The sequence below is a fragment of the Pocillopora verrucosa genome, chromosome 7 (genome assembly GCF_036669915.1).
Source record: "Pocillopora verrucosa isolate sample1 chromosome 7, ASM3666991v2, whole genome shotgun sequence".
Classification (NCBI taxonomy): Eukaryota; Metazoa; Cnidaria; class Anthozoa; order Scleractinia; family Pocilloporidae; genus Pocillopora; species Pocillopora verrucosa.
In genome coordinates, this window is record NC_089318.1 from 25040085 (window position 1) to 25054401 (window position 14317).

The 14317-nt window shown below is 37.1% G+C and overlaps 1 protein-coding gene and 1 pseudogene across 1 annotated transcript; one reads left to right on the forward strand and one right to left on the reverse strand.

Moving 5' to 3' along the window:
* Positions 1-174: 174 nt before the first annotated feature.
* Positions 175-4179, forward strand: LOC131788476 (retinol dehydrogenase 8-like). Its single transcript, XM_059105570.2, has 3 exons — positions 175-478; positions 1456-1729; positions 2980-4179. The coding sequence occupies exons 1-3, from the start codon at positions 214-216 to the stop codon at positions 3302-3304; spliced, it is 864 nt and encodes a 287-aa protein (XP_058961553.2). The 5' UTR covers positions 175-213; the 3' UTR covers positions 3305-4179.
* Positions 4180-4928: 749 nt separating this feature from the next.
* Positions 4929-13601, reverse strand: LOC131788473 (acid phosphatase type 7-like; annotated as a pseudogene).
* Positions 13602-14317: the final 716 nt, after the last annotated feature.

Below are 14317 nucleotides of genomic sequence, written 5' to 3' on the forward strand. Positions count from 1 at the left end.
ACAAGTCACGAGATTATCATAAGTTTGAGCAGAGGCGCACAAGAAGGGACCCCTTTGCTCACAAGTTGGAGCAGTCAGGCGGGGGAGGGGGTGCTAGTCTGATTCATACCCAATCTCACAAACGACGGCTTTTAGTGGCGGTTGAAGGTCTGAGTTTCAGTCACGCAACGAAACAGTTTGATAATCGATAGTCGTTCCAAAGTAATAAAAGATATGGCTGAAAAAATAGTACTAATTAGCGGTTGTTCCTCGGGAATAGGATTGTCTACAGCTATTTTGCTAGCCAGTGATCAATGTAAGCGTTTCAAAGTTTATGCAACGATGCGAAATCTTGAGAAAAAGAAAGAGCTGGAGGAACGGGGAAAACATATCCTTGGAGACACACTCTTCATTAGGGCCATGGATGTGTGTTCGGATGATTCCGTTGACGCGATTGTCCAAGAGCTGGTATCTGCACATCAGCGAATTGATGTCGTTAGTAAGTTTTCTTTAAATTCTTCATGCAATTACTATATGTCTGTATGAAAATATATGAGTCTCAACGGGGTCAACCGATAGCCGTTAAACAGCCAAATAATTTAGCCGTTAGGCGTAAAAAGTTGACAAATTTTAACCAGTAGCCGCAAAAAAATTAACCGTAAATAAAATTTCTGGTGAGAAAAATGGAATTATATTACCGTTAGCTGTGAAATGGCCAAAATTTAAAAAAAAAAATTTAAAAGCCCAGTACCCCATGTAGACCTTAAATATGCAAATATGCGATTGTTATGCAAAACGGCTTCAGTTACACTTTTGACCAACAACTTTGAAGAGGGAGGGGGGGAAGGGGTTATTGCATGATACGGGATTAAGTGTATTTGCTTTTCTTGACCAGTAAAAATAAGAAATTAAAATCCTATGAAATCTGATTTTTTCGCTTTTCGCGATTCGTGAACGTTAAAGTTGTCTATCCGTTTTTTCACGATGTGTTATTTCTACTTTGATGTGCGTGAGACCTGCGCAGGACCCCCCCTTTCATTATCCCCCTCTTTCCACAAAACATTCTTTCGTTTAATCAAAACTATAACAAAATTCTCGAACGTGATTGGTTATCACTAGCCCGAGTTGAGCACTAGCGACAAAGTCGTAGTCTTTGTCGTTTACGACGTAAAATTCCGAAACGTAACAGAAGCACAGCTAACTTCCCAGCGAGGGCCACTCGCGGGCACAACCTTGCTGCTCTATAGAATGGTCTGACTGTTTCAATTAGGTGATTTAGTCGTATTCAATCGATCCCCATCATTATTAAAAAATGTTTTGAGTGAAAATCTTGTAGTTATTTTCATCTCTCTCGAAGACACCAGCGCTCTCGCGCACCTCCACATATACTCTAAAGAGTTTGAACTCTAGCCTCTTTTTTCGTAAATGGATTTTTTACACCCATTACCGAATGAATTTACTTTTATATCCTTGCAGTAAACAATGCAGGAGTTGGCTATTTTGGTCCACTGGAGGTACAAAGCATGGATTCGGTAAGGAGCATATTCGAGACCAATTTTTTTGGAGTGTTGCGTCTTACTAGAGCTGCACTTCCATGTATGAAATCCAACAAGGAGGGTCACATCATTTGTGTATCGAGTATGGGAGGTATCAATGGAGTACCCTTCAATGGCGTTTATTGTGCCTCAAAGTTCGCTGTTGAAGGTCTGTGTGAATCATTGGCTCCATTGCTCAAGACCTTTAATGTGAGGTAGGCAAGTGTCAGTGCACTTAAAAAAATAGTGTTTGGTAAACAATTCTTCAACGAAGTGGAAGTGGCTTGTGGTAGCTATTTTCATTGCCGCAAATAAGTGAGGTAAACATTAGTCACTGACACTAAGATAAATAGTTGCTTTAGTATAGACTACAACAGTAAGATAATATAAAAAGATTTAGGTTGTGTCACAACAAAATTTACCTGATCCCCTCATAGGGCTTTGTGATATTCTTATGATTTCCCCCCCCCCTCTCATCAGCAGTTAACTTGCAGTCAGTTTTCTACAGATCCACCTTCAAACTATGTTGGCGACGACTGACTCCCTCCCTCTCTGTTCCCCATGTGATCCCAAAAATCATCCACCCTCCAGTCATCTTTCTGAATTCAAGTAAACAATGATCAAGAATTCCTTGAAAAGTGCTCTAGCCAAGGAGAACTTACTTATGGGGGAACAGGGGGGTCACAGCCTCCCACCTCCCACACCACATTCTCCTGCCTCCCATACTTTTATGGCCCCCTCCCTCCCGACTCCTGCCCTTCATGCTAAAACGGATCAGAAACCTGGAATTTTGGCAAGCATTGCCTTGGCTGGGTGCTCGTGACTGAAGGGCACTGAACATGTAATATGGCCCAATGGTTTTGAAAGCTGGCAAATAAATTGCTCTTCTGTCAATATAAACTTTAAAAGTTTATGATCCATACTTAAAGTTACAGGCTGATTTTTTCCCCTTTATGAAAAAACAAGAATTTGTAACTTGAAGTATGGATCTTGAATCTCTTTTTTACACAATTGAAATTTATAGGCACCAGTGAATTTTTCAAAGACAGCAAAATTGCAAAAGCCTGTAGAGCAAGTGCAATATGTAGTCTTTGAAATATTTACAAGTGCTCATCATACTAATTTGCAAGAGAGATCATTTTATTACTTGATGATAATTTACATGAAAAACATCACAGAAAGTCAAGACAAACAAAATATTGAAAGCATGCATGCATTATTTGTAATTTGCACTTGTGTAACATGAGAATGCACTCGTTTTCAGCCAATCAGAAGGATGTACTTTTTCATTATCATTATTAGAATACATTATTCAGACTTAAAATTACCCAAGAGAGATGAGAACATTTGAGATAGAGATCAAGAGATTTTGGCAAAAAACATCCCTACCCCAGACTTACCGTAACTATTCAGCGCTCAAAGTAATCAAGTTAATTTTCGTAATGTTTGCTCTTTATACCGACAGATGTTCTTTGATTGAACCAGGGCCAGTATCGACATCTTTTGTAGCCAATGCTCAAATGACTGAAAGTGACACTCACCCTGAGGAAGTAGATGATGAAACAAAACAACTTCTCGATAACTGCATTAAAAAGATGCGAGGTGCTTTCTCTACCATGGTTCAAACTCCAGATGAGATTGCCCAAGTGATCCTGGCAGCACTTGATGCTGAAAGGCCACATTTTAGGTATCAAACTAACAAGAATTATGCATCTTCTGCAGCAAACAAGTTGGTGGATATCACAGGTGACAAATCAATGGAAATGATGCACCAGCGTTTCTTCAGTTAGAGTTCATGGAGATGTTTTGCCAGAGTTTAAAGGGTAAACCTTTTGCAAAAAGCTATTGGCATTAACATATAAATTTGACACTTCATTGCACATGCGATTCAGGCTTCCTTAATTTCTTAATAATTTTAAGTAGCTCTGAATAATGTGTGAAGTATACAGTTAAACAAACCAGTTCTCAAACAAGAAATGAGGTCTGAATGAACAGAAGGGAAGAACTCAAAAAACTTATCCACAAGTAACATGAACAGGAAAAAAGTTTTACTAATTCAAAGTACAAAATACTATATAAATTGATTATTCATTAAAAGTGATAATTTGTTTTCTTAAATTCCTCCATTTCACAAGAAAGTTCAAGGTTGCTCAGTTTTCTTGACACAACATCTATACCTATATATTATAAAGATTATTAAATTTGGAATGTGGACACTAAAGAAATCCTTCTAACCACAGACAATGAACAGAAACTACTATCAAGACTAGTCGTATTTTCAATGGGACTGTGATAAGATTAATGAGTCAGATATAAAACAAGCATGCCCCCATTAACCCTTTCTGCACTAGTATCAGTATGCATATTCTCCATCTATATTCTATACATTTCCTGTGGTACTGACAGTGAAATTTTGATCAACAATCAAAATATTTTTTAGCCTAAATTCTCATGATCTTAATGTTTGATTCTAGGATGATAATGTAAGGAGAAATTAGATGCTGGTCTCTCTATGGGGTTAAAGGATTAGGCATCACACACCATGCATGAATATACAATTACAGTAAAATGTTGTTTTTCCACACCTCTTTACATGTTATTAAAAAAAACTATTACTTGCGACTTGTACTGTAACAGCATATAGCAAAAGTGGACTCCAAGTCTGCTCCCCTTTCCTAATTCTATCACAAAGACTAAAGAAACTACATATAACTAGATTGATAGATACCAACATCTTCAATCCGGCCCAAAATAAAAACCAGAAGAAAATTTGTCAACAATCTCACACTTCAAAGTAAATTCAAACACTTTACTGAACTCTACTAGCCACTAAAGTAAGATGATAAAGTTACATTGTTGCCCCTTATGCACTGTCACTGTTTTCAGTGACACTCTTGTACTCAATCCTACATATTAAAAAATTTAATCAATTCAGGGACCAATAAACAATGCAGATACCTACAGGAAGGGTATCACTTGGACACATAGCTTTAGGAACTCCCCCAGGTGGCCAATTTTCATCATCTACTGAGTTGATAAAACCAAATTATCAGCACCACAGTTTCCCATGAACCTTAACCTTAGCATACAGAACAGGTGGGCAAGTGCTTGTTACTATCTTGATGAAAATTGTATCTGCCATCTTAAATTTTTACAGCAGTTGAATTAATGATGACGGGCTTCTGAACATGAACTTGCCCCAACAAGATGCCTGCACTGCAGACCAAGTTATCCCCTGTACTCTGATTCATTTACAATTTGCTTGTAATAAAGGCATAACACTTTATTGCAAGGATATAAGTCAGTAGCTATTGGAAGAATTGTGTATTTATCAGTTGATCAGTTCCTCATTAGTTGTCCAAGCTACTTTTGCATTCTGTTCTAATAAACAACAGTGAATTGTTGTATATTTAAAAGTAAACACGTGCCCTGTACCCTCTTTATATTGCAAAATTATTGTGAAAAAAAGTAATTACAAAAGGAGAGACCATAACTCGGCTTCTCTGCAAAGATTAGTAATATACCAAAAGTAACAAGTTACTGGAAGAGTAAATTTCCAACAAGTGGTTGTAAAGATTTCATCATTTTCCTCAGCTTTCAATTCTTCACATTCTTTCTAGCCCAAGCTTCTGGTCCATGAACATCCTTTATCAGCATTATTTTGTCAACAACTTCCCCACCCTGATTACAATAACAACAAATGCAGAAATCAGTTTAACTTTCACCACAGGATACCAGTAGTTATATAAGCCTTTTTGCAAGAATTTGCCTCTGATTTTCCAGAAAAAAAATTATGAAATTAAGCAACATTACTAAAGAGGAAAAAAGGGTGCAGCAGAAATTTAAAAAAAAAATTAACTGGATGTCACCTGACCATCGAATGAGGAGTTCTCACATTCATAGACCAAATTTTCTCCTTCCAAACTTGCTCTTACGAGGTGCAAATGCCCTAAAGTTTATCCTATCCACTGGACTTACCAGGTCAACATCCACTTGCTGTATGCCTATGTGAGTCTTATTATGGATTGTCATCTGAGTGAAACCATAATTCAGGGTACGGAAAGCTGTCCAAAATGGCTTATCCTTCTTGAAAGGGTCATGCTTCGAAACACATCCCTGTAAGAAATACCATTCTATTGTAAATTAGCAGGAAAAACACAGTGAAACATACCAATGGTGCAAATCTTCACATTTGGGAGACAAGCCAGTTTGATCTATAGACGTGAGGAATAAGGACTTCTGGAAGGTAGGGGCATTTTAACTGTCCCCTCAACCCTTTAAGCCCTCAGAACACTGACAAAGATCTAATTTCTCCTTACAGTGTTACTGCTAAATAGCGTACTATGGTCATGAGAGTGAGAGAAATGATTGCCACCTAAAGAGGCTCTTGACTGTTAAACAAACTCCTCGCTAGTTCCACAGGAAATGTACAGAGAGCAGTAAAGAGAGTAAGTGGGCTTATGTTTGGAGGTAGAGGGCTTGAAGATCCCCTGAAGATTATGAACTTCAAGGAACAAGTGTAAACAACACCATGCAATCACTGCCTTTATAAGTTATTACCTGCACTGCATGAAACTTATCATTCGCCACATTTTAAAACTGACTGTTTTACAAATTATCTCTTCATGTCTCAAAGCAACTAATTTATAGTTCAGGGTTTTCAAATTTTGCAGCTTGTATTATGATAACTTTTTTAGCAGCTTATCTCCTGTTAGCTTTTTAATTAAGATAGATTAGTTAATGATTAGATTTGTAAAATTAATTTTTGTTAAGTAAATAAGCAATTCAGTTTTTGAACTGCCATGTATTTATGAATTAATAAACATCCAATTCAACTTCAAGGTAACAGGTCAGGTATTTTCATTGCGATAATCCTTTAGAGATCCTAACCTATCTATCATATTAGGCAGCTGTAATTTGCTTATGTAAAACAGAGAACTAGTGTTGATAGCAAACATACCGCTGAACCAGTGATTATGTGTACTGGGGCGCAAGGGTTGGTGTACGGCTCCTCATGAGATCCATTGCAAACCTGGAAAGGGAAATATGAATTAAGAGTGTTCAAGAGCCATTACCTTTAACATATACACAACAAATTTAAGAGTCAAACACCATAGTGCTTGAAAGTACCAATTTTGCTACCTCCTTAGGGTATTTGACGAATAGCCAGTGACTCATGGTTTAACATTGCCTGTAAGACCCCTTACCTTCCTCTTTTAGCCTGTGGGCAAGCTTTTCTGGTTGCATTTCACCCTATGACCCCCTTCTAGGAACAACCTCCTATTGAAACTCCAGCCTTTCAGAAGTTGCGATGAAAGCAACATCCTGAAAGCAGCATCCATGGAGACTAAGAAACTAACAATTGGGCAAGGAGAAACTACAGCATGGTTCCAGTTTGATGCAAAATATTTTTTGATGAGCAAAGAAACTTTCAAGTCAAACCAAAACCACCACTGGATTTTGCTCTCCCCTGATTATTCACTCTTCAGTCTCCAAGGATGAGGAAACAGTGACCCTATTCTTTTGTCAAATAGGGCACATTTTAGTTACTCAAGGATAGAGATAACTTTAAATAAGCAACAGAAAAAGAATTCTAGATAGGACAACACAAAAAATCTCTGCTACACAGGCGCAAAGATCAGATGGCACTTTATTTACTCTCAATACTTTTGCAACCAATCCTACGGCTTGTTCCAAGGGATTCAGTTAACCCTTTAACTCCCAGAAGTGATTAACATAAAACTTCTCCCTTCAATATCCATACATTCTTGGCAAACATGTAATGAGAATATTCAAACTTATCAGGTAGAAGCTGCTATCTTGATCTAGCACCAAGTTCTCATAACTAATTTAAAGGAAATGTGTGGCAGCTACAGAGGAGAATTGACAATCAGATCTTGGGAGTTAAAGGGTTAACAAAACAAATGCAACAGCACTCAGTGCAATGGTAGCACAAGAGTGAAAAGACAAAGAAGGTTTGATTTGGATCATGAGCTGACCCATATCTCCCTTTCCCGTTCACTTCCCCATCATTATCACTATTCCTTTTATTCACTGCAAAGTTTCAGCAGGCTATACTGTTCACAACCTTACCTGCATGTTGTAAATGGGCCACAAACGTTCATAGGAGTGCTCATGGGCTTCCAACATCAAATCCACACCTAGAATAGGGATAGAAATTCTGCATGAATAAATATTTGAATATATTATGTTGTTTGAACACGGCTTGGCACAATTTACTCTAAGTGCAAATTTTTTCCTCTTTGTGTTATCATGATTAATTTTGTCACCAAAAAATAATTACAATAAGAGTTCCAATCAAAGATCAATCTTGTTTCCAATAATGATTTTTTCATACCATATTTGTAAAACAAGTCTTCCAAAGGCCACAAATGCTTAGAGGTTATTCCAGTGCGAATCTAAAAAAAAAAACAAAAAAGATGTGTTAATACAGTACATGCAATCACCAAGAATGCTATTGATATCTAAGCTGCCTTAAAGGGCAACCACAAATATTTTCTTTGACCAAGGCTGTTGTTTTGAGATTGAGGAATTGGCTCTACCACTTTAGAATCAGAAACAGCCTTAAATGTTGTGTTGACGAACTTTATGGACCAATAAAAGGCCCCCTTTTCCCTACTTAAATAAACATACACACTGTAAGTAATCGAGTATCCAAAGGAACAGTAAACAAAAAAAAAAATTGAAAAGCCAACTCCGGTGCCCATATCTCTGAGTGTGCAAGAGAGACTCTAACTTTACCCACAAAGTTCCCACAAAGAAAAAATGACAGGTTTAAGGATAATCAGTAACCTTACCATGCTGTTAGTTTTTGTGCAATCATTAGGATTATTATTACTGCAGTACATTGGTTTGTGTGCCATGGTGATGATCCAGGGACGTTTACTGCGGTTTTCAGGAAGAGTTGCCTCCTGCAACAAAATACACATTACATGTGAGGCTTGCTCTGATACAGTTTTAATCACACAATACCAAAAAAAAAGCAAAACAAAATAAAAAACTACCAAATAAGATCAAAGGCCTTAGCTGTTACAAATGTATATTATACTAGTGATAATGATTATCATGTAACACTATTATAATAATAATATTTAACACTATTAAAATGTAACACTATAATAATAATAATAATAATAATAATACTATTAATACTATTAATAGGGAACAATGGTTATGACCCCCAACAAATAATGGATAGCATTATCAATGTTCTTCAGAAACACCAGTTATTCATTTCTGGAATGCTGGCAATTTAAATTAGGCAAAGAACTAAAATGACTGTCCCAATCTGCCATGAATTTTAACCCTTGGCGGGTGGTGTTTTTATAGCTGGATGCTGAAAAATCTTGGGCAAACACTGAACATCACCCACCCTTTGAAGGAACAAATGATGACACAAGAGAAAAAGAGTTTGGGAGAAGTGGAGGGAAGAGGAAGGAATGAATGAATAAAGAAAAAAGGAGAAAAAGAAGGAAGAAAGGGTACAACTGAAGAGGTGGAGAGACAAGAGAAGGCTACGAAGAAACAAATACAGGGGTAATGAAGGGAATATTTCTTTACCTCTAGGTCTCTGATAAGCCAGTTATACTGCTGAACGATTTGTTCAATTCCATACTGCAACCAGAAGTAGACTTCTGTAGAATAGCTGATGATGTGTGCAGGACCAATGTTCCAACTGCAAAGTATTCAAGAAATTAGATGTATCATTGAAGATAAAATAAACCAAAAAAAACAGAGAGACAGCCCATCAAGACCATTGCAATGGTATTTCAACTAAACTTAACTGTATCTATAGAAATGCCTAAAATGTTTTTTTCGTGTTTTGTCATGAGCACAAGACAAAAGATAAAAGTTCAGAGTCACCATGAGAAATCAAGCCACAGACTCTCAGATTCACCACCCTGCAAACTGCTGGGGTCAGCAATGGCAAAGGCTTTGTGTAAATACTTTAAATTAAAAGGATGGTAAATTTTAACCTTGATGATAAAATAAAAAAATCCTCTTTTTTTGACACAAGTATTACACACATGTAAATGTAACCATACACAAGTACTGTATCCCTTCACATAAAGCTGGTTTTGCGAGTTTCTCATACCATGTAAAATAATACCTTCTGTGTTTCCTGTCATTGAAAACCTGTTTCTGTAGTTTGAGAAGTTGCTGCCAAAAAATTACAAGTTTATGTTTCCAGATTGACCCATACATTTTCTCAAAGAAAACACTCTAGTTTATGCCATAGAATACAATCTTGTCATTTTAATACAATATTGTCATTCAAGTAATATTAAGCAGAGCTCGTAGAGCGTAGCCCAATAATTATACAAAAATAGTAGTAACCCATCCAAGCCGAAAAAATTTGGTTGTACACCCGTACAACTGTATGACCGCACAAGGTGCTACTTTAACATGCATGGTCAACTGTAAACAGGCATGCCAACACCACGGCTTTGTCCTTGTCCAGTTGTCAGTGCACTGGCTCTGAGTTGGACAACCCGGGTTCTAGTCTTAGCTGGGGCAAGGTGTTGTGCCCTTGAGATGTGAGGGAAAAAAAACAAAATGTGAGCTCTGACTTTAGGCTTGGCTAAATCTATACATTAGTGGTAAAACTTAGTGATCAGACTGAGATTCCAAACATTCCTGAAGAGGAATCAAACCCTCATTACTTTTAACCCTTAACTGTGACCAGCATCTAATTTCTCCTAACAGTTACGCGGCTAATATTCATGAGAGTAAGGAAATGATTGCCAACCTAAGAAGCTTTGATCTTCATATAAAATCTCCTTGTCAGTACCAAAAGAGACATACTGGTAACAGTATGTAGAAAAAGGATACTGATGTGAGGGTGTAAACGGTTAAGGCAAGAGCATCATCGCACCCTTCTCTTTGAAGCCATTCACAAGTCCTCATAATATCATCAAGGAACTTACTATGCTAGTTCATGATTTCCTGGACATGTCATATAGGTACCATAGGCAGCAATTGTCTGAATTTGATTCATGAAGTCATCTCCAACCATTCCATTATCCTGAAACAAATGAAAGCATCCAAATTGTTTCCATCAGTTTTGTCAACATAAGGATCCAGACCCCTAAGATACACCTCTCAAGTACCAAGGTCCGATGACATAGTCACTGGACCAAGGTTGTTTTGTGTAATAAGAAATTATATATTAAGATAAAGGCTAAATTTGGAAAGGAGATTATCTCAGGGGATATGAATATTTGTTGGAGTTAGCTGAAGGTTCCAGCTAAAGTGGGTTCAATTTATCAAGTGTGCAGAAAATGTAAAATGGATGTCCACAAGAACTTTTTTTTGGTTCAAGCAAGTGTGAAGAATGAGTTAGAGAAATTTCAGGTTAACAGATGGCAAACATATTTTACACCAATTGAAAACTGTACTTTTTAGTATTCCCCCACAAAACCATTTAACAGATGTAAAAAACAGAAGACCTTAATTCACTTACATATTCCATATTATATGCAAAGTCACCTGGAAAAAAATAAATGAAATTTAAATACTTATAAAACTTTCCTTTTTTAATGTACTTTTATTCTGCAGATGTAATAGAGATCTTTCACTAAAACTGGACTTCTAATAGTTCCTGGCTGGGTTATTTTAACAGTATTATACCATACAACTATTCCAAATCACATGAATGAACAAAAACAAATCAATAATTCAAAACTTACCAACATGAAGAATAGCATCATAGTTCCTCTCTGAGCATCCTCTTGAAGGTAGCTAATAGATTTTGCATTGACACTACCTAAGTCTCCATAAAGAGCTAGTCTTGGACTCCAGTCCTCTCCAGACTTGAGGGCATTGAAAGCAAAACACTTCACTCCACCCATCATATCCTCCACAGTGATAATCTAAATTTCATAAACAAAAGAATAAACCTTTGTATTGATACCTCTTTTCAGTTTTTTGACGAGAGGCATAAGTTTTAACATAAAGGAACCAATCTTTATCAAAGATTTCAATCTACAGTATTTATAAGATTTCCCAAAAAAGTCCTGCATACATGTAACTTCCAGGATTCTCCCTTCTAATATCAAACCCTAATAATTCAAAATAATCATGGTGGAAGATTCTTCTTTCAGAAGCTGATTCTAAAGCTAAACTTTATCACTAAAAATGTTATGAGTAATTTAAAATGATGGACTGAAAAATAGCCAAGGAAACTAGAAGTGCCTTTTTTCAGAGTGCCACACATTCTTTATGTTTCTCAATCTACTTTTAAGTCTCTGGAAAGCCTTAATGTCGGGCAGCATCCTTTCATTTACTTTATCTGAAATTGAAGGCTGGAAAATGAAGACCTACCATATCTTTGAGCAGGAACCAGTCCTGTCAGTTTGACCCTGTGAATGTATCTCACCAAATGTGCTGAACCACCATCAGTAAATTTAGTAATGCTGCCAGATTCCCTCAGCGTAAGAGGAAAACCAGCCTTATTGTATTCCACAATAGTGTAGTTGGTGTAAGCCATAGTGACCCAGGTGATCATCATCTCTGTAGGGTCCCCTAAAAGTTGAACAAAAAGTTCAAATCAATGTGCTTGAATCTTTTTGTACAAAAACTATCTGGCAAGGTCTTTAATAACCTCAGTACAGCATGTTACACAAATTATTATTCAGTGCTCATCTGCAATAATACAGTAATATAAACTTACTCACTATGTAAAAACACATGCACATTATTAAACAAATATAATCAGAAATTTGGTAGAGTGGCTCTTGAATTATCCATCGAATTACCAGAATAACAATTTAAGCTTGGGCAGGCAATAAAACTAACTAATTTGATTTGTAATTTGTGACCTTAAAATTGAACGATTTACGATCACCAATTCGGTAGTCAGAGCATAACATTACTAAATAAGTGAGGCATTACATAACAGGTCCAGTTAACAGTCGTGATGGAAGCAGCAGACATATGTGGTATATGTAACTGCGATGTTTCCGCTTTCATTTAGACGCTATTTTAAGCTGACAGCAGAAATGGTCGAAATCCAATTACAATCTCTATGACACAAGTTCTCTTAATCAAGTGTAAACAAGAGCTGTGTTCATGAACACATAACGCATCATAAAGTTTTTATACGGAAGCCGTGCACAATTGTATCATTGAAAGAACCTCGGATGGACTTTGAGAAAATGGGAAGAATATCACAAAGTAGAAAAATTTCAAACTGTGAATGGTATTTCAAGGGCGATTCGATTTGTAGGATGGTTTTTGCTTAGGACGATTAAGATTATAACACTTTCTAAAATTAAAGCTTACATAACATTTTCGGTAGAGTTAACATTTCTGTACTGGCCTGTGCGATTTGAACGATGTTGGGGCGCTACAGAAATTTCGCTTCATTTAGTCGTAGCCGAAATGGAAAACTGATTACGCTTACGATCTGCTTCAAGAGAAAAAGTAAAGCGAAAGGAACCTTGAAGGAACTGAACGAACAAGGTGACGGTGTTGACAAGGTGGACAACTGAAAGAAGAGAAGCAGTTCGTTATGCGATCTTGATGGAATTCTCGAGAATCGAAAGTGTGCTGAAGTTGAGTTAAATGGGGAAATAGTGCTTTCGTCTGAGTTGAAATCAGCCTTGCTTGAAGTGTAAGACATTTTATGAGGAGATTTCAAAAGGTCGATTTGGGAAGTCATGTGACTGCGTGCGAAACTGGGAATCCTGACTTAAATCCCCAGAAAACGAGAATCGAACTTAAAATTCGCGGGGAATTTGTTGCATAAAGCGCTCAGTAGAGGTTGATAAAAGTAGAGAGACCCCTGTCGTTAACTGTGAAGAGATGACTCTTTCGAGTGTCAGCCTTAGCCTTCGTTATTAGTCAGGTGATTAACATCTGAGTTTTTCTTCTTAACAGTCTCTGATATGTTTTCCTTACCTGTTGCTGAGATGTGAATCTGTTGGGGTTGAGGGTCCTTCCCATGACAAACTTGTACTAGGACCAGCAAAACAAACGTTGACGTTTTCACAAAACACAGCGCCATCTCGCTCTTCACAGTCAAAATTGTTCGCCTTTGTTAGAACTTGTTTGTGAGCGTACGTCATCGATTATCGTTCCCAGGCTTTCACATTTTTCCATGCCTGCTCCGTTCATCCTGGTGCATCCTGCATTGCACAGATGATACACTCTTGCAATGCACAGAAACCAGGATTGCATTACTTAGTGGGCTCCTTACAGAAACCTGATAAGAAAAAGAAAATCCCGAGCATTTCTTCTCGCCTAAGCGCTAGTTTTCGTAGCATGGCAAGCGAAATTTTGGTTAGTCACAAGTCAATATAAAGCCTTGACTCACTTTCTATTCATGTCGTCTGAAATAGACTTTTCGCGGTGCTATTTCACCAGTTTTGTTTCTGCTATCTCAATCTTCTGACATCAATGTCATATTTTGCATAAAAAATATTGCGCTGATCCAAATTTATAGTCTGTATTTGGCGTTACTACTTTTCATAATACTACTATTATATTATTGTTATTATTATTATCATTATTATTATAAGTATTATTATTATTATTATATTACTTTTCCTTTTTTTTTTTGGTGGGGGTGGAAGTGAGGGAGGTATAATTTGATTGACTGTCTGTAGGCAGTGTCAGTAGAGCGACGTCCTTAGTCGGGTTACATCTCTGCTCTGGTCTGTCAATCTACAAGCTGGGAATTGGGAACACCTGCGTCTTAAAACTCCAGTGCTTAGTTGCAGTCAACCGTGCCCGTAGATACGTTGTCAACGCTGCAATTTATGAAACCTGTCCGTTAATCA

Bases quoted from the DNA above. Each gene is read 5' to 3' on its own strand.
- LOC131788476 (XM_059105570.2), top strand. From the start codon at position 214: ATGGCTGAAAAAATAGTACTAATTAGCGGTTGTTCCTCGGGAATAGGA. The intron at 479-1,455 runs GTAAGTTTTCTT...ATATCCTTGCAG, and splicing joins TCAGCGAATTGATGTCGTTA to TAAACAATGCAGGAGTTGGC. The intron at 1,730-2,979 runs GTAGGCAAGTGT...TTATACCGACAG, and splicing joins CTCAAGACCTTTAATGTGAG to ATGTTCTTTGATTGAACCAG.